This window comes from Ailuropoda melanoleuca, chromosome 17 (assembly GCF_002007445.2).
Source record: "Ailuropoda melanoleuca isolate Jingjing chromosome 17, ASM200744v2, whole genome shotgun sequence".
In the NCBI taxonomy this organism is placed as follows: domain Eukaryota; kingdom Metazoa; phylum Chordata; class Mammalia; order Carnivora; family Ursidae; genus Ailuropoda; species Ailuropoda melanoleuca.
In genome coordinates this window covers 31,266,052-31,285,831 of record NC_048234.1, presented here as the reverse complement: position 1 = coordinate 31,285,831, position 19,780 = coordinate 31,266,052, and the positions used below count along the sequence as shown (strand labels likewise).

At 35.0% G+C, this 19,780-nt stretch overlaps 1 protein-coding gene across 1 annotated transcript in view; it reads right to left on the bottom strand.

Moving 5' to 3' along the window:
- Positions 1–19,780, bottom strand: part of VPS13A (vacuolar protein sorting 13 homolog A) — a 240,974-nt gene that overhangs the window by 188,018 nt on the left and 33,176 nt on the right. Inside the window, 8 exon segments of the mRNA XM_002925447.4 lie at positions 6,628–6,770; positions 7,105–7,199; positions 8,003–8,132; positions 8,651–8,713; positions 10,495–10,666; positions 12,091–12,197; positions 12,387–12,514; positions 17,370–17,427. Coding sequence (XP_002925493.1) covers positions 6,628–6,770; positions 7,105–7,199; positions 8,003–8,132; positions 8,651–8,713; positions 10,495–10,666; positions 12,091–12,197; positions 12,387–12,514; positions 17,370–17,427 — 896 coding nt within the window.

Here is a 19,780-nt window from a genome sequence, read left to right as displayed (position 1 = left end):
GGTCAACATCCATATGACAAGATACTGAGTATCATTCGACATTAAGGAAATACAAATAAACACAATGAAAAACCACATTTCACACCCACAAGAATAGCTGTAATTTAAAAGCACATATAAGAAAACAAGTGTTGGGAAGAATATGGAAAATCTGAAATCCTTGTACACTGCTAATGGAAATGTAAAATGGTTCAGCCTTATGAAAAACACACTGGCCCTTCCTCAAAAAGTTAAAAACAGAATTATGCTATGACTCAGCAATTCCATTCCTAGGTACACAGCAAACAAATCTGTACTCAAATCCACATTCATGAATGTTCACTGTGGTATTATCACAATAGCCAAAAAGATGGAAAGAACCCAAATTTTCATAGAACAGATGAACAGAACAAAATGTGGTAAATACATACAATGGAATACTGTGCAGTCTTAAAAAGGAATGAAATTCTGATATACCCAACAACACAGATAAGCCTTGAAAACATTATGCTAAGTGAAATAAACCAGACACAAAGGTCATGTAATGATGTGATTCCATTATATGACATATCCAAAAACAGAAAGCAGACTTGTGTCTTCCAGGGGCCAAGAGCAGGGGAGTAATTCTTAATGAGTATGGGGTTTCACTTTGTGGTAATGATATTTTGACTAGATAGGGGTGGTGATTATTCAACATCATGAATATATTAAATACCATTGAATTGTACTCTTTAGAATGATGAATTTTATTATGTCAATTTTATTTCAATAAAGAAAAGTCATTAAAATAAAACTAATGAATTAGTAAATGCATGCATTACAAAAAAAAAAAAAAAATTCCCAAATCACTAACATACCAGTTAAAGATACTTGTAAAAAGCAAAGTAACCTAAGCCTACAGCAAGAAAAATAAAAAAAAATATAAAGGTTACCTCTAACCTAAATAAAAAAGAAGGAAAAAATACAGAAAAAATGTACCAAAACTTTTTTTTTTTAAAAAAAGACCAACAAAATTTAACTAGTCTAAGAAATAAGAGCAAAGACTCAAAAAAAAGAGGAGTAAAAAACCACATTACTACCAACCTCAAAGAAAAAGATTACATGGTAATACTGTAAACAACTATGTGTCAACAAATTAGACAGCATAAATGAAATGGACAAATTCCTAAAAAGGAACTACTGAAACTGACTGAAAAACAAAACAAAACAAAACAAAACAAAAAACTAAATAACCTAAGGACACATACAGAATAAGTTAATAATTTAAAAACCTCCCACAAAGAAAAGCTCAGGCCCCAGTGATATTACTGGTGAATTCTACCACCAAACATTTAATGAAGAATCAATACCAATTCTTTACAAACTATTCCAAAGAGGAGGGAACACTTCCCATCTCATTTTATAAGGACAGTATTATCCTAATACAAAAAAAAGACAAAGCCATCACAAAAAAAACTCTACAGACCAGTATTCAGACCAGTATTCTCTTATGAACACAGACGTAAAAATCTTCACCAACAAACCAAATCCAGCTGTACGTAAAAAACATTATACATACGACCAAAAGAATACACCATTATCTTATCATCTGAAAATCAACTAAGATAATACACTATAAATAAAAGGACAAAAACTACACAATCATCTCAAGGGACACAGAAAATGCATTTGACAAAAATCTAACAAACTTTCATGCAAAATAAACAAACAACCCGCCCAAAAGGACAAAAACTACACAATCATCTCAAAGGACATAGAAAATGCATTTGACAAAAATCTAACAAACTTTCATGCAAAATAAATAATCCCCCCAAAAAAACAAAAACAAAACTCAAACTAGGAAGAGAAGGGGATTTCTCAAAACTGATAAAAGGCACCCATGAAAAACCCACACTTAACATCATGTAAGGAACTGAGCACTTCTCCTTAAGGTAAAGAACTAGAAAAAGATGCCCTTTCTGACCACTTCCATTCAACATGGTACTGAAGGTTCATACAAGGGCAATTAAGAAATGAAAAAAACGGTGTTCACGCTGGAAATATAGACGTAAAACTATCTCTACTTGCAGATACAATGCTCATGTATGCAGAAAATCCTAAGGAATTCAATAAAAACTATTGGAACTAATTAACAAGTTTATCAAGGCTGCAGGGTAACAGATCAATACACAAAAAACAATTTCCACACACTTGCAATAAACAATCCAAAAATGAAAATAAGAACATGATGCCACTTGTAATAGCACCAATGGGGTTCAGGACACCTTACCCCCAAAATATAACACCTTGACACAGTGAGTATTTTAAGCTGAAGGAATTTCAGAAAACAGCAGAAGTAGGAAGGTCACTCTGATACTCCCCTACCCTTCCCCCCCCAACACATCATAAAACCCTCACATAATAGGTGCCCTCACTACAACTAGAGGAAAGAAGCATCCTTACCGCTAAAGACAAAGGTAAACTGAGGAGAGTCCTAATAAACAGGGCTTGCTAAGTTTCCCCCAGTCTACCATACTTACCTTACACTCCTTGACCTATCATATTCCTCTACAACTGTCCACTTTTCATCAAACCTAATACAGTCTCGTCTAACTGGTTCTTTGGATCTTCATTTCATTATGAAGGTTCTTTTATTAAACTTTTAATAAATAAATCCGTATGTTTCTCCCTTATTAATCTTTGTCAGAATAAATTTTCAAATGCGGCCAGGCTCTCAAAAAGGGTTGAGGAAAACTCTTTCCTCCCATACAGCACCAAAAACGTAAATAAAATAATGAAATAAAATAAATGAGAATATATTTAACAAAAAAGGTACAAAACGTGTACTCTGAGTATAAAACATTGTAATTAATGAAATCTAAATAAGTGGAAAGGCATCCAATATTCATGTGTTTTAAGACAATACCATTTAAATGTCAGTACCCAAAATTGATCTACAGATTCAACAAAATCCTTATCAAATCTAAGCTGAAATTTTAGCAAAAATGGATAAGATGACCCTAAAAGATACAAAGAATTTCAAGAATATCAGAAGAGGGGCTCCTGGGTGGCTCAGTCATTAACCGTCTACCTTCAGCTGAGGGCATGATCCCAGGGTCCTGGGATTAAGCCCCACATCGGGCTCCCTGCTCCACGGAGAGCCTGCTTCTTCCTCTCCCACTCCCCCTGCTTGTGTTCCCTCTCTCACTGGCTGTCTCTCTGTCAAATAAATATAAAAATCTTAAAAAAAAAAAAAAAAAAAAAAAAGAATATCAGGAGAGCTAAAACCATCTTGAAAAAGAAAACAAAAACTGGAAAATAAACTTTCTGATTTCAAATTTTACTACAAAGCTATAATAATAATGAACAAAGGGTACTACTGGAAGAAGGTTGTAGAGATCAATAGGAATAGAAGAAAGTCAAGAAATAAATTCTCATATTTATGGTAAACTCTTTTGATGAGGGTATCAAGATCACTGAATGGGGATATAAGGTTTTGCAACAAATGTTGCTTACACAAATGAATAACCTCATGCAAAAGAATGAGGTTGGACCCCAAACTCACACCATTTATAAATGTTAACTCAAAATGGGTCATAAACCTAATTTAGGAGATAAAAATGAAAAATTCTCAAAAGAACATAGAGGAATTTATCTTTATGTCCTTGAGTTAGGCAAAGACTTCTTGAGTTTTCATTGTAACAAAATAAAAAATAAACTGGACTTCATCAAAACCAAAACCATTTGGCAAAGAATACCACCAAAAAACTGAAAATAAACAATGAATGAGAGAAAATAATTATAAATTTCTTATGAGATAAAAGATTCTCATCAATAATATGTATAGAACTCTTAATAACTCTTAAAACTGAATGGAAAGATAACTCAATTTAAAAATGGGCAAAATAGGGGCGCCTGGGTGGCTCAGTCATTAAGCGTCTGCCTTTGGCTCAGGTCAGGATCCCCAGGGTCCTGGGATTAAGCCCAGCATCCAGCTTCCTGCTGCGCGGGAAGCCTGCTTCTCCCTCTCCCTCTGCCCCTGCTTGTGTTCCCTCTCTAGCTGTCTCTGTCAAATAAATAATTTAAAAAATAAGTAAATAAAAATGGGCAAAATAAGTTAATACACCTTTCTCTAAAGAATATACAGAAGCAACCAATAAGCACAAGAAAAGATGCTCAATACTGTTAGGTATCAGAGAAATGCAAATTAGACAACAATAAAAGACCAATTCACACCCATTAGGATGGCTGTAATTCAAAAGGACAGGTAGGAACTGGCAAGGATATAGACTACTAAGAAACCTCATACACTGGTGCTGTGAATATAAAATGGTGCAGCTGCTTTGGAAAACCATCTGGCAATTCCTCAAAAAGTTAAATACAGGGGCGCCTGGGTGGCACAGCGGTTAAGCGTCTGCCTTCGGCTCAGGGCGTGATCCCGGTGTTATGGGATCGAGCCCCACATCAGGCTCCTCTGCTATGAGCCTGCTTCTTCCTCTCCCACTCCCCCTGCTTGTGTTCCCTCTCTCGCTGGCTGTCTCTATCTCTGTCGAATAAATAAATAAAATCTTTAAAAAAAAAAAAAAAAAAAAAAAAAAAAAAAAAAAAATTTAAAAAAAAAAAAAAAAAAAAAAAAAGTTAAATACAGATTTACCGCATGAGGAAACAATTCAGCTCCTAAGTACATACCCAGGAAAATTTAAGCCTTATTGTCCATACAAAATATTGTGTGTGTGGTGAGAGAGAGAGACCAAGAGACTGATACTATACAAAGCAAAATTTTTCCTTCGGAAAGGTAGAATCATTTTGTACCCTCATCAGTAGTAAATATGAGTGCCCCATCCCGATTCATGCCTTTTATATTAAAAGCATTACTACATTGTTTTTTATGCTTTGTGACTATTTTTCCGCTATTAATTGTATTTCAAAAGTATTTTACGTAAGTGGGTTTTTCTCACATAACCAAGTTCTAAATTATCGTATTTTTCTCTTATAGTTTCTCTTTTGATGTTTTATTTCAGACATTTTTTCCACATACCAAGATTATATAAATGCATATCAAAAATTTATCCTTTATCAATTTAAAATACTAATTTTATCATATTTAAAATCTTACTAATATTTAAATTTTTCTAAAATTCCTATATGGTCTTTTGACACGTCTATTTTTATAAGAAGAGTGAATTATCAGTGTTCATAATACTTTTTAATATCTGAAAGTTCATGTCTTTTAATAATATTTTTTCGGGGCGCCTGGGTGGCACAGCGGTTAAGCGTCTGCCTTCGGCTCAGGGTGTGATCCCGGCGTTATGGGATCGAGCCCCACATCAGGCTCCTCTGCTATGAGCCTGCTTCTTCCTCTCCCACTCCCCCTGCTTGTGTTCCCTCTCTCACTGGCTGTCTCTATCTCTGTCAAATAAATAAATAAAATCTTTAAAAAAATAATAATAATAATAATAATAATAATATTTTTTCAAAAATTTCTTAGCTGTTCTCATTGATTTACTGTTTCATCATCTCAAGGAAGGACAGTTGGTTATGGAGCATAGGCCATAGCTGCAATCTATTATGAATCTGTTAGTAAGCTCTAACATGATGACTGTATCAATAAAATAGATGAAATACTAAAAAAATACTGTCTGTAAATATCCAGAGCAACATTATTCATAATAGCCTAAAAATAGAAACAAACTAAATATCCATCATCTGATGAATGGGCAAACTAAATGTGGTATATCCATATAATGGAATATTACTGTGCAATAGAAAAAAAATAAAACACTAATTCACGCTGTACTATAAGCGAAACTTCAAAATATGCTGAATGAAAGAAGCTGTACAGAAAAGGCCATATATTGTATGATTCCATTCATATGAAATGCCCTCAACAGAATTCTTAAAAATAGAAATTAGTTGTTGCCGGGGAGCCTGGGTGGCACAGCGGTTAAGCGTCTGCCTTCGGCTCAGGGCGTGATCCCGGCGTTACGGGATCGAGCCCCACATCAGGCTCTTCAGCTATGAGCCTGCTTCTTCCTCTCCCACTCCCCCTGCTTGTGTTCCCTCTCTCGCTGGCTGTCTCTATCTCTATCTCTGTCGAATAAATAAATAAAATCTTTAAAAAAAAAAAAAAAAGAAATTAGTTGTTGCCATACACTGGGAAGAGGGGAGAATAGGGAGTGACTGCTAAAAGGTGTAGGATTTCTTTTTTTAGGGTGTCAACATGTCCTAGAATTAAGATAATGGTATTGTTGCACAACTCTGAAAATATGCCAATGTGAATTTGGTATATGACACCAAAAGTGTGATAAACAAATGAGTTGTATGCACACTTTAAATGGATGAATTGCACAGTAAATTATATCTCAATAAAACTTTTTAAAAACAAAAGTAAAAGATATCCCAGTTAAAAACCAAACTGTTGATGCAGTTTCTTTTTATATAGTGTGACTGCTGACATTTTTGTTTTATTCTTCAGTGTCCTTCTTCATTTCTGTAGCATAGAGATTTCTATTGAAGCTGTATTCTTTTTAATAATTCCACAATCTAAGTTCCTAAAAATACATATGGATACGTTAAACCATAGTACCCTTACAAAATACTGTAAGACTGTCATCTAACTTCCAATCTCACAGTGAAATGTTTACTTACAGGCAAAAGAAAAATACTTACTTAATGGCTTGTGCTCCTGGTCTTTGCACAATCAAAGTGCTAAATTCTTCTACTACAATATCTAACAGCTCAGGTGTTTCTTGTTTTTCTCTTAGAACAATAGACATACTTTTCAAGTGAACAAAGAACTTCATGGCTTCAAACTAGAATATATTGAGAGAAATAAAAAGAAATTTATATATATTTATTTATACATGTGTATATATATTTATATATATGTATATAAAGACAACAAATATTCTTTAGCGTTTATTCTTTCCAATAACCAAAAAATACTTTAAAAACAACCTTTTATATATTAAAGAATCACCATATAAACACTAAAAAGTAGGGACAATTTTTATCCATACCTTGAAAATTAAAATAAATATAATATGTACCGACTAGGCAAAGATCACAGAATAACATTTTTGAAAGGATTAAAAATAGGCATATCTACTGTTAAACTCTAAGGTATAAGGTAAGAAAACATCTTACTGTTTTTGGCAAGGTTGGATCAACTGCTGTTTCACTATAGCCAATTGCTTCATACAGTAAAGTTTTTTCTTCAGTTGTCAACATTTCTTCAAGAACTATAATCATAAAGAAGTGTTTTGCATTCTTAACTGGTAAGATAAAACTAACCCACAATTTAGCTGCTTTTAACAAATTGGCAATTTAACTCTTTTTATACTTTCAAGAAATTACAAAAAAAATTTTTACTTAAAAAAATTATAATCACTGAATGTTAGAATGGCACTGGCTATTTTAGAAGGATTAATCTCCAAAAATATAAATTGCTAAATATATAAAGTTAGCAACAGAAATTTCTAAATATTTGGATTAAGCAAGCTCACAAAATGACTAACTGTAGTAGGCACCTAGTGGTATTGTGCTAAGCAACATACTTAGCATACAAAGTAAGTAACAATATCATAATTTCCCATTTTACAGAAGATAAAATTGAGGTTTTGAGAATTTAAATAATTTGCCTGGGCTACACTGCTAGTTAGTGATAGATCCAGGATATACACTTAAGCCTGTAAGTCTCCAAAGCTATGATCTTAAACATTTGGTAAGGAAACAAAACCTTTCCAAGAAAAGATTTCAACAAAAATTTACAATGGCTTATACCCTTGGAAATTCACACATTTATTAAATCCTGAGCTTTTATAAAGCTCTTTTGTAAACATTAAGATAAAACATTTTTTATTTAACGTATACATGAACAATGTTTTAATAGTAATTTTATTGATAAGGATAAATTATGTATGATATTTATATGCTTATTTTAATTAGAAAATTTTCTGCAAAACTTAATTTTTACAACTGATGATTAGCTGCACTAAATTAACCTAATGATTAACTGTACTACTGTAAAATGAAATGGACCTACTTCCAGGCTTAACATCTGGTTGTTCCTTACTTCTTGGTTCTGACCAAGTCCACAGCCAGCTAAACCACCCTTTATTTTCCTCTGAATCTTTTGCTCCTTCTCTGAAAATCCTATATCCAGCTTTCTTTACCTAAAATGAATAAATTTTCAAATAAATGACAAATTATCCTTTATTTAGCAGTCTAAAGAAAGAGAAAAATGACATTTACAAAATTTACTCCAGTGAAAAAATGTAAACAATATACAAACTGACAACAAAACACAGTAATGCAACACATAAGCCAAATATAAGAACTTAGGATTTCCAGGTAGATAGCCCTACTGTCTTACAAGTCACAGTAATCACAACACGGCCCCTTTCCCCCGCCAAAGATTGGATTTTCACCTTCACATGAACTCAGCGTTTCATATTTAGCAAGAATTTTTATTTAGCCCAATTATTTAGCAAGAATTATTCCTCCATAGGACCTAATTCAAATGTATGGGGCAAAACATCACATCAATTTTTCTTATACCACAAAGAAGCAAATTTGAACCCCATTTAGGGAACATATATTAGAGCCCAACACTAATAGTATCACTGCATCTGTCAAATCTACATGGAATCTAGATTTATTGTCTACCAATTAAAAGATAATCTGGAATTACCTCAACTTCTGCCTGTTGTCTTGATATAGTTATATTAAATACATCCAAGGTCTTTTCCAACTCCTTAAAATATAAACAAAAGTGTGTTTCAATGAGTAACTTTATATAATCTATAGAAAGATTATAAAAATTACAGAATTTCAGTATATAATCTAACAAACTGCTGTAATAAGGAAAGATAAAACAGGAAGCAAAAAACAGATCATACATCAACATAATACTTCTGTTAAATTCTGAGAAGCAGTGTTTGTATATACGTCAGCTTGGAAATCGGTAATGATGGAGTACCTCTCTTAAAGAAATCATACATATCATGCATATAGGTGTCATATTAAGATTTATAGACACATACTAAAAGATACCATATAGGCAACGTTTAAAATGACTTTTATTTGGGTTTTAACTACACCAAAGGGTAAATATATTAGTGTCACTTTCAACTAAAAATACAATTCTAAATCCTTCATATTATATGCACAGTTGGTGTGTCATCTTTATATTCCAAGTAGATCTAGATACACTTAAAACTTGTTTTGAAATTCTACACTTTCCAAAGCTTTTATGGCTACCAAAATAAACTGAGATAAACTAAATGTTTCATCATATTAATACATTCTTTCCATGACTACTTTTAAGAGTTTCATGCTAAAATCTTTTTCCCCCGAAAAGAAGCAACCATGACCCGTTATCTAGAAAACAACTTACTCGGAGTTCTACTATCCAGTAGACTTGGAAGATTCAGGTTAAGTTAAAAAAAAAAAAAAAATAAGGAAATCTGTAACCACCCCAAAGGACTCTAAATCCAAGCATTCTTAATAGCCTAGGTCTGCAAGAAGTCTTCTACCTCAAACATGAAAATAAAGCTCAATCTTTAGGGAGCTCCTAATTGGAAACTGGCCTAGATTCACAATGGTTACATGAATTTCAAGAGGCTATCTCCCCTCAGTATCCCTAAACTAAACACATCCATCTATCCATAAAACAACCCCTTCTAGAATATATCATAATGCTAACAGATAAGACTAGTATTTAGGGAATTCTCAAGACAGATAATGATATATAAAGTTGCTGGTAAAGATTAGGAATGCCACAAGCATGAAGAGAAAAGGGACTCTATACAGGCAGAAAATTCAGGAAAGTTCATTCAAGAGATGGGACTTAAGTACAGCTTGAGGAATGAGTAAAACTAGAACAAACAGAAATGAGGAAAGGCAGATGGACTTGGATACAAGTATAAGCATAGTATGTATAAAAGACAGGAAATTTATTTAATTAATGCCGTTAGATGGTAACAGGGGAAATGGAGTGGTGACAGGTAGTATAAGGTTCTGAAACTGACACAGAGAAGACTGGAATTAATATAGCAAATGCTTTTTAGGCTTTGAGGTTAAAAAAAGTCATAATGAGGGGCGCCTAGGTGGCACAGCGGTTAAGCGTCTGCCTTCAGCTCAGGGCGTGATCCTGGCGTTCCGGGATCGAGCCCCACATCGCTCCTCTGCTGTGAGCCTGCTTCTTCCTCTCCCACTCCCCCTGCTTGTGTTCCCTCTCTCGCTGGCTGTCTCTATCTCTGTCGAATAAATAAATAAAATCTTTAAGAAAAAAAAAAAAGTCATAATGTAAGGCTTCAAGTTACTATCTGCATGAACCCAAATCTGTTCAGATTGAGAAAAATCTCAAACTCTAACAGCTCACAGGAGAGTATCACCAGAGCTCATATCGCCCAACTGAAGTGAAGAAAAGGAGTACAAAAAAGTCTAAGTGAAAGCGAATGGTCAGTCAAAATTAGAACAAATTATGAGGAATTATGTAGTACAAAATATTCAACAATTTCTAAATATGCTAACCTCCAAAGAGATGAGAATTTCACCAGTTGGCTTCTTAGTTGTTATCTTTTTTTTATACAGTTCTTTATACTGCTTCATTTTTTGCCTATGTTCTCTAATATGCTTCCATGACCACATCCGTAACCGGGGGCAGACATTTACTTCAAGAATACCATGTATAGCATAAGCCCACCTAGTTAAAAAACAAACACAAAACGCTACACTTAACACCTTCAAACCAACAGTACAAACTATAAAACTGCTCCTATACCAAAACAACATACACACTACAGACTATATAAAACTATAGTACAGAGACTGTGAAAAAGGCATACTATCTGAGCACTGGATCCTCCCCAGCCCTGTTTGTGTTAAGACTACATTAATTATTAATCTTATCTGTTTCCTGAGTGAAAACAAACAAAATCACTGAATTTTGTTACAAAAAATATAGCTCTACAGAAAGACTATTGAAGTACCACTTGGCAATAGCACTTTAGTCACCTGAACAGTAATTAAAAGTCAACTATAAGAGTAACTGCAACTTCTAGAAAACCACAAGAGCTTAATAAACAGAATAACAAGACTTCTGAATTTTAAAAAGGGGCTATACATATCGTGATTTTCAACTTTAATCATATAGGTTTAAAATATCTAATACAAAAGCTTTAATTTTTTTTAAAAAGATATTACCAGACACAAACTAGGATATAGTTCTTAAATAACCCCAAAATACAGTTAATTAATGGTATTTTAGTACCTCCATTTTTAAATTTTGTTTTAAAAAAATCCCTTAAATCAATTTTATTAATAAGCAAAAGCCATAAATCAAATGACAATTAGTATCTGCCCTTAAAGAGTATCTTAAAAAATTATTCTTAAATTCAATAAATTCACTTTTAAATTGTATTTTATAAATCTTAAAGAAAATTAGATCAAGCAATTCTACTTCTGGGTATTTATCTGAAGAAAATGGAAACACTAGCACAAAAAGATACATGTTCTCTAATATTAAATGCAGCATTATTTAAATACAATAGTCAAGATACAAAAATCACCTACATGTCCATCAGTGAATGAATGGATAAAGAAAATACGGTATATAGATATACAATGGAATATTATTCAGTCATAAAAAGGAATGAATCTTACTATTTGTGACAACATGGATAGGCCTGGAGGACATTATACTAAGTGAAATTAGACCAAGAAAGAAAAACATCATATGATGTCACTTACATATGGTATCTTAAAAGCCAAAAAACTGAGCTCACAGATACAGAAAACAGACTGGGGGTTGACAGAGGTGAGAAACAGGCAGTAGGTGAAATGGGTGAAGGGGATTAAAAGGTTCAAACTTCTAGTTATAAAATAAGTAAGTAATGAGGATATAATGTACAGCATGTTCACAATAATACTATACTGCGTGCGTATTTGAAAGTTGCTATCTTAAAAGTTCTAAAGAAAAAAATCTGTCCTTATACATGGTGATGGATGTTAACCAGACTCACTGTGATCAGTTTACAACATATACAAATATCAAATCACTATGCTATAAACCTGAAACAAATATGCCAAATTATATCTCAATTTTAAAAAAACGTTAAGTCATTTTACCAGTCTCTGGCATGATAGTGAAGAGGTACATCAGGTTTGAATTTCCTATAGGGCAGATTTTGCGTCATCATATCAACTGATTCAAGAAGCTCCATAACACTGAAATACTGAAGAATGAAAAAATTAAGGCTCTTAAATGTTTCCAATTTTTTGTTCAATTATTTAAAAAAGTTAAATTATTGACTTTTTAAAGGAAATGTTACCATGTAACATTGTGTTTGAAATACATACAAAATCTTAGTTCTCCTTTTATCAAATTATAACTGACAATTTAAAATTTCGTTAAAAAAAGTCACCTGTGGCTTATTAAATTCAATTGCTATGTCATGTAACTCAACATCCAGGTTTATCTTGGGGGCAGAAAAGTCAAAATCTGATCGCCGATTCATCTGAAGTTTGGCATTAGCAGATATGGGGCGAAACACTGAAAAATAATATAAATTTTAAAAAGTTAAACTCAGTTATATTTCAAGAGTCCCAAAGTACAAAGGGGTTGAAGTGGAAAATACTGATTTTCATTTCTTATACTCTACTTTCCCAGATTTCCACACTGCTACAATCTGGTCAGATGAACTGTCATTTAATTAATGAAGGAAATTCTTTTATCTTTTTCCTACCTATAATTTATATTTTAAGTAAATGAAGACTAAGTGAACTCCCCCTCAAACACCAACATAATTTGTAAAAGCAGGAACAATCTCAAAGGCAAAAATAGTGTAATAAGATAATCTTAACAGAAATACAGTTTAAAGGAATTAACATTAATAATGAATGCTAAAGGAGAAAAGATTATATTTGACCACTGACTTCCATAATAGAATTATAATTTCTGAATTTCTGATCAGTTTCTGTGTATCCATTTGCCCCATTTTAACATATAAAAGGAGAGATGAGAAGATGAGTGAGTTAACCCAGGATAACCTTCTTGGCTCAACCCATAATCTAAAATAGATTAAACTCAAGCCTTTACATTTAGTGCCAAAAGAGTAAGAATATTCTTCCAGAGGGAGACCAGAAATAGCAGAATCTATACCAAGATCAACTATTAAATTATAAGCTAATCTATATAAAAAACACAGTATGTTTCTCGTTTTAATCATTCCCGAGGCATAGCACTTAATTTTTTTTTTTTTTACACACCGAGCATTTAAATATGCTGTGAACTTGAATAGAACAAGAAGATATTCAACAAATGGAGACTGTTTAAACTCATCAGGATCCAGCTATACAGCAAAGTACCATACAGTGAAAAATGAGAAAAATTTATATATACGTAAGTGGAAGGAAATAGCAAAAGAAAGTTCAGGGGCGCTTAGGTGGCACAGTCAGTTAAGGGTCCAACTACTGGTTTCGGCTCAGGTCATGATCTCAGGGTCGTGAGATGGAGCCCCACAATGGGCTTTGTGTGGAGTTTGCTTGAGTTTCTCTCTCCCTCTGCCCCTCCCCCCTGCACCCTCTCTCACTCTCTCTAAATAAATACATCTTTTAAAAAAAAGAAAGTTTAAAAAGTATGTACACAGCAATAATACCTATCTGAAAAATAAAATTATTCCTCTCCCCCAGCCCTCTTATGTTACATACAAGACTACACAATCCCCTATACCCTCCCTGGTTGCAATCTCCATCCATCCCTAGGTTACAACCTCTCCTATGTCTCTCACGATTTTAGCTCCTGACAACTCTAATTTCCGAGGGATTTCAACATACAAATAATCTTTCCAAAACCAGAGCCTCTCAGAACCTTCGACTTCTCCACCCTTACTTCATCCACTAGATCTTATCATATCTATATGCTAAACCTCGCCATAAACTCGGTCTCAAGCATCCAACTCTCCTACCACACCACCTATTTCTCCAGGACTCCAATACCGAACCTTCAGGTCCCATGGGACCTACCACTCATTGATCCTTTTATCTTTTCTCTCTCACCTCTGCTTCATGTCCTCAGGTCCCTCTCTACCCTATTAAAGTTCTATGATCAGTTACTTTAATCATTCCCCTGCATTCACTCTTCACTCCTCTGTCTTCTCATCTTGTCAGTACTTACCAGGCAAAACTCTAATTCTGGATAAAAGCCCTCTCCATTTACTCTAGGTAAGTAGAGTAACTTATTCTAGGTAAGATAACTTACCTGAGAAATTGAATTTGGTTAGGAAACAAAAACACAATCACACAGATTTGGGATTTATGACATTAAAGTGAGACCGAAGTCCTCAATGTTGCTGAGCAGTCATACAACATATAGTCCAGGCTAGGCCAAATGCATACCACAGTGTGTTTTTGTACAACCAATGAACTAAGAATGATTTTTACACCTTTATATGGTTGTTTAAAAGAAACAAAGGAAAATGTGTGACAGAGGCATATATATATATACATCAAAACAAAATTATTTACTACATGACATTTTACCCAAAAAAAAGGGAAAGAAGAAAGAAAGAAAGAAAGAAAGAAAGAAAGAAAGAAAGAAAGAAAGAAAGAAAATAAATTTGCCCCTACTCTAGCCCCAGTGGCTCTCAAAATTTGGCATTAATCAAAGTCATCAAATCACCAAAATCACCAGGAAAGCTTATTAAAATGACTGCCAAGGCTCACTCTCAGAAGTTCTGATTCAGTATGTCTGGAACGGGCCCTAGGATTTCTATTTCTAACAAGTTTCCAAGTAATACTGATGCTGCTCGTCTGAACCATACTTTGAGAACACCACTCTAGTCAGTTCACTCTCCTGTTTACTTATATGACTATTTCATAGTCTCTCTTCCCTCCAAAACCCCAACATCTCAGGTATTAAAAAATAAGAGCTCATAAGAAAAATTCCATAAACTCCTATCACCATCTTTACTGTCTAAGGACTTCTCTCTTATGCCTGAAATCTGTCTTATAAATGAACGAATCATGTTCCTGTGTGGCAAAGCACTCCACTTGTGCATGAGATCCTATCCCTTTTCACCCTTGTCCCATAAAAAAATTATCCCTTCTCTCTCTTGCTTCATTTGTTTTCCATATTCTACAGATTATTCTGATCTCAGCCCATAAATAAACTGTTGCTTCTCCCATTAAATAAAGAACAAAGAAAAAAAGCCTTTAGTCTGGGACACCCAGGTGGCTCAGTCAGTTGTGTCTGCCTTTGGCTCAGGTCATGATGCCGATCCTGGGATCAAGTTCCAGATGGGCTTCCTGCTCAGCGAGGAGCCTGCTTCTCCTGCTTCTCCCTCTCCCTCTGCCGCTCCCCCTGCTTGTGCTCTCTCGCTCTCTGACAGAGAAAATCTTACCAAAAAGAAAAAAAAAAGCCTACAGTCCTCCTTCCCTCTCCAGCAGGTAGATGTACCAGTTGTCAATTTGTGAATTCCAAATTCATCCTTCACTGCTTAATCTAAAAACTAGATTTGGGCCCTTTAACTATTTTTTTCTTTACCGAATAGCATAACGCTAGACACTGGAGAGTTACTGCAGGTGGAGTTATGCTTCCCGGTTCTAATGGGCTCATTCCACAGACTCCTGCAGTACTAGGGCTTTTCCGCCGCCCAGACACTACCAAGCGGCTCCTACAGAAGGCAGTTCGTCCAGCATGACAGACTTCAGCACCGGCCTGCTGAGGAACACAGCAGCTAGCAAGTTCTCCCAGCACCCTACGGCAATTTTGCAGTGAAACGCCTATGAGACAATTTCTCCAAAAGAAATGCTATAGTTCCTAAAGGCAAATTTCCAACAAGTTTAGTGGCACGGCACCACAGAGACCTTTCCTGGCAGTCAGCAAGCCTTGGTCATGTCCTTTCCAACAAGGTCTAGATCTCAGTGTTGAGACAGGCAGACGCTGTTCTTTGGGCACTCCATTTAGTCCTAGGGTAGGGGCAGTTCCTTCTATTATTCCTATATTCTTTAGAGTTCTCTCTACTTTTTATTAGCCATCCCTTGTTACTCCAATCCTGTGACAGTAATTGTTTTTATTAAACTTCCCCTGCTCAAATTACTGTATAGTTTCTCTCTCACCAGACCCTCACTAATGGAGCAGGAAATGAGAGTAAGGCAAAGGAGAAATCAGTCAAACCTAAAGTGATAGACAGGAGAATCATCAACACACACAACAAGCAATCTCATCTGTTCTTACTGTTTGCTTTGAGGAAAAAAAATCTAGAAAATAAAATATCCACTTCCTGGCTTTGAATTGGTTTCAAGAATGAAAACAGTTAAGAGTAACTTCAAGGGTGCCTGGGTGGCTCACCTGGGTGAGCACCCAACTCCTGGTTTCAGCTCAGGTCATGATCTCAGGTGGTGAGATCAAGCCCGCTTTGAGCTCCACGCTCAGCAGCCTGGGGCTCCAAGCTCAGTGGGGAGTCTGCTCCAGATATTCTCTCNCCCCCCCCCCCCCGTCTCTCCCGTGCCCATCGCTCCACCCCACCTCGTGCACATCTGAGCCCTCTCTAAAAAATAAATCTTAGGGGCGCCTGGGTGGCACAGCGGTTAAGCGTCTGCCTTCGGCTTGGGGCGTGATCCCGGCGTTATGGGATCGAGCCCCACATCAGGCTCTTCTGCTGTGGGCCTGCTTCTTCCTCTCCCACTCCACCTGTGTTCCCTCTCTCACTGGCTGTCTCTATCTCTGTCGAATAAATAAATAAAATCTTTAAATAAATAAATAAATAAATAATAAATAAATCTTTAAAAAAATATGAGCCACATCAGGAAATTAATAATCATGAAGGTGGAAGAATACAGAGAAGAATCACTGATGATGTCAGACAAATCCAATAAATATATTATCAATCCATCAATCAGTATTTATTGGCTGCCTATAGGGTAGAAAAAATAGTACTCCTTTCAATTTGAAATTTTAGTTACTCACTTCTAATTATAAAAGTACTACATGTTCATTTTGGAAAATTCGGAAACAGAAAAAAGTATGAAGAAGAAAAATTTTAAATATACATTTTTAAAGTACTAAGATCACACTACAGACCACAGCAGCTATAGCCTTATTAAGTTGTATTTGCCATGAAAAATGTCTGTAAAAGATCATAAATCATTACTAAATAATCCTTAGAGATTTACCACATTTATTACATCCTCTCTTGCTGGACATTTTTCTTTCCTATAGTTTCAAAATATAGCAAAAAGCTCCCCAACAGTGAATGGCATAGAACAGATAACTGGTTTTTTTGGTGATATAAATACCTTAAATTATATGACAAAATTAAGATGAAGCATCACAGTGACATTATCAATGTTCATTTAAAAATTATACTGATTACTTTAATTGCACTTATTTTATAAAGCGTACTTACCAAAATCATAACCTTTCGGAACAATATTTCCATCGACAATGCCCTTCTTCAAGCTGTCCTATTAAAAGACAACCTTTTTATTTATATTCATGCCAATATATCTTTATTCTACAAAATCCTATTATATACAAAAAAATGTTTTAAGGCAATTTAAAAAATAACTCAAACTTCGAGGAGGACTTAGCTATGGAAAATATTAAAGTGCTTAGACAATATCCCATTAAACTACTACTATTAAAGAATGATCTAGGAACTACTTAGATATATAGTGTGTTTTTACATATTTGTGTACAAGCACATATATAAAATCTGACAAAATTCAACATTCACTTGCAATAGAAAATCTTAAGAAAGCAGGTATAAGGGAAATACACCTTAACATAATAAAGGCCATATATGACAAATCCACAGCTAACACGCTCAACAGTTAAATACTGAAAGCTCTCCCTCTAAGATCAAGACAAAGATGCCCACTCTTGCCACTTTTATTCAGCATAGTATTAGAAGTCCTAGCCAGAACAATTAAGCAAGAAAAGTCATCCAAATTGGAAAAGAAGAAGTAAAACTGTCACTGTTTGTAGATGACATGACATTCTTTATAGAAAGCCCTAAAGACTCCACCAAAAACTGTGAGAGCTGATGAATTCAGGGGCGCCTGGGTGGCACAGCGGTTAAGCGTCTGCCTTCGGCTCAGGGCGTGATCCCGGCGTTATGGGATCGAGCCCCACATTGGGCTCCTCTGCAATGAGCCTGCTTCTTCCTCTCCCACTCCCCCTTCTTGTGTTCCCCCTCTCGCTGGCTATATCTATCTCTGTCAAATAAATAAATAAAATCTTAAAAAAAAAAAAAACTGATGAATTCAATCAAGTTGCAGGATACAAAATTAATATACAGAAATCTATTGCATTTCTATATACTAATTATGCAGTAGCAGAAAGAGAAATTAAGAAAACAATCCAGGTGCGCCTGGGTGGCACAGCGGTTAAGCGTCTGCCTTCGGCTCAGAGCGTGATCCCGGCGTTATGGGATCGAGCCCCACATCAGGCTCCTCCGCTATGAGCCTGCTTCTTCCTCTCCCACTCCCCCTGCTTGTGTTCCCTCTCTTGCTGGCTGTCTCTGTCTCTGTTGAATAAATAAGTAAAATCTTTAAAAAAAAAAAAAAATCCAATTTAAAATTACATCAAAAAAAAAAAATACCCAAGGAAGTCAGTCGGAGAAAGACAAACACCATATGACTACACTCATATATGGAATTGGAGAAACAAAACAGATGAACATAGGGGAAGGGGTGAAAAAAAAAAAGGGGGGGGGAGGAAAACCATAGAGAACTGAGGGTTGCTACTGGGGAGGTGAGTATGGCTAATTAGGTGATGGGAATTAAGGAGGCCACTTGTGGTGAGCACTGGGTGTTACCTGTGAGTGATGAATCCCTAAATCCTACTTCTGAAACCAATATTACACTCTATCTTAACCAATTAGAATTTAAATAAAAACTTTTAAAAAAATTAACTAAAACTACTATAAAGAAATTCGTTATTCACATTTTGTAACTCTAGGTAATTAAAATAAAACAAAGTATTTTAATTAAAAAAAATTTTTAACCAAGGAGGTAAAGCTTTGTACACCAAAACTGTGAGACACTGAAGAAACTGAAGATGCAAAAAAAAAAAAAAAAAAAAGGAATACATTCCATGCTCTATATTGCAAGAGATAATCCTGTTAAAAAGTCCATACTACCCAAAGAAATCTACAATTTTTTTAATATTTTATTATGTTAGTCACCATACAGTACATCCCTAGTTTTTGATGTAAAGTTCCATGATTCATTACTTGCATATAACACCCAGTGCACCATGCAATATGTGCCCTCCTTAATACCCATCACCAGCCTATCCCATTCCCCCACCCCCCTCCCCTCTGAAGCCCTCAGTTTGTTTCTCAGAGTCCATAGTCTCTCATGCTTCATTCCCCCTTCTGATTACCCCCCCTTTCTTTATCCCTTTCTTCCCCTACCGATCTTCCTAGTTCTTATGTTNATGAGTGAAACCATAGGATAATTGTCTTTCTCTGCTTGACTTATTTCGCTTAGCATTATCTCCTCCAGTCCCGTTCATGTTGCAGCAAATGTTGAGAAATCGTTCTTTTTGATGGCTGAGTAATATTCCATTGTATATATAGACCATATCTTCTTAATAAAGTCATCTGTTGAAGGGCATCTCAGCTCCTTCCACGATTTAGCTATTGTGGAAAATGCTGCTATGAACATCGGGGTGCATAAGGCCCTTCTCTTCACTGCATCTGTAATCTTTGGGGTAAATACCCAGTAGTTAAATTGCTGGATCACAGGGCAGCTCCATTTTTTTTTTAATGTTTTTTTATTATATTATGTTAGTCACCATACAGTACATCCC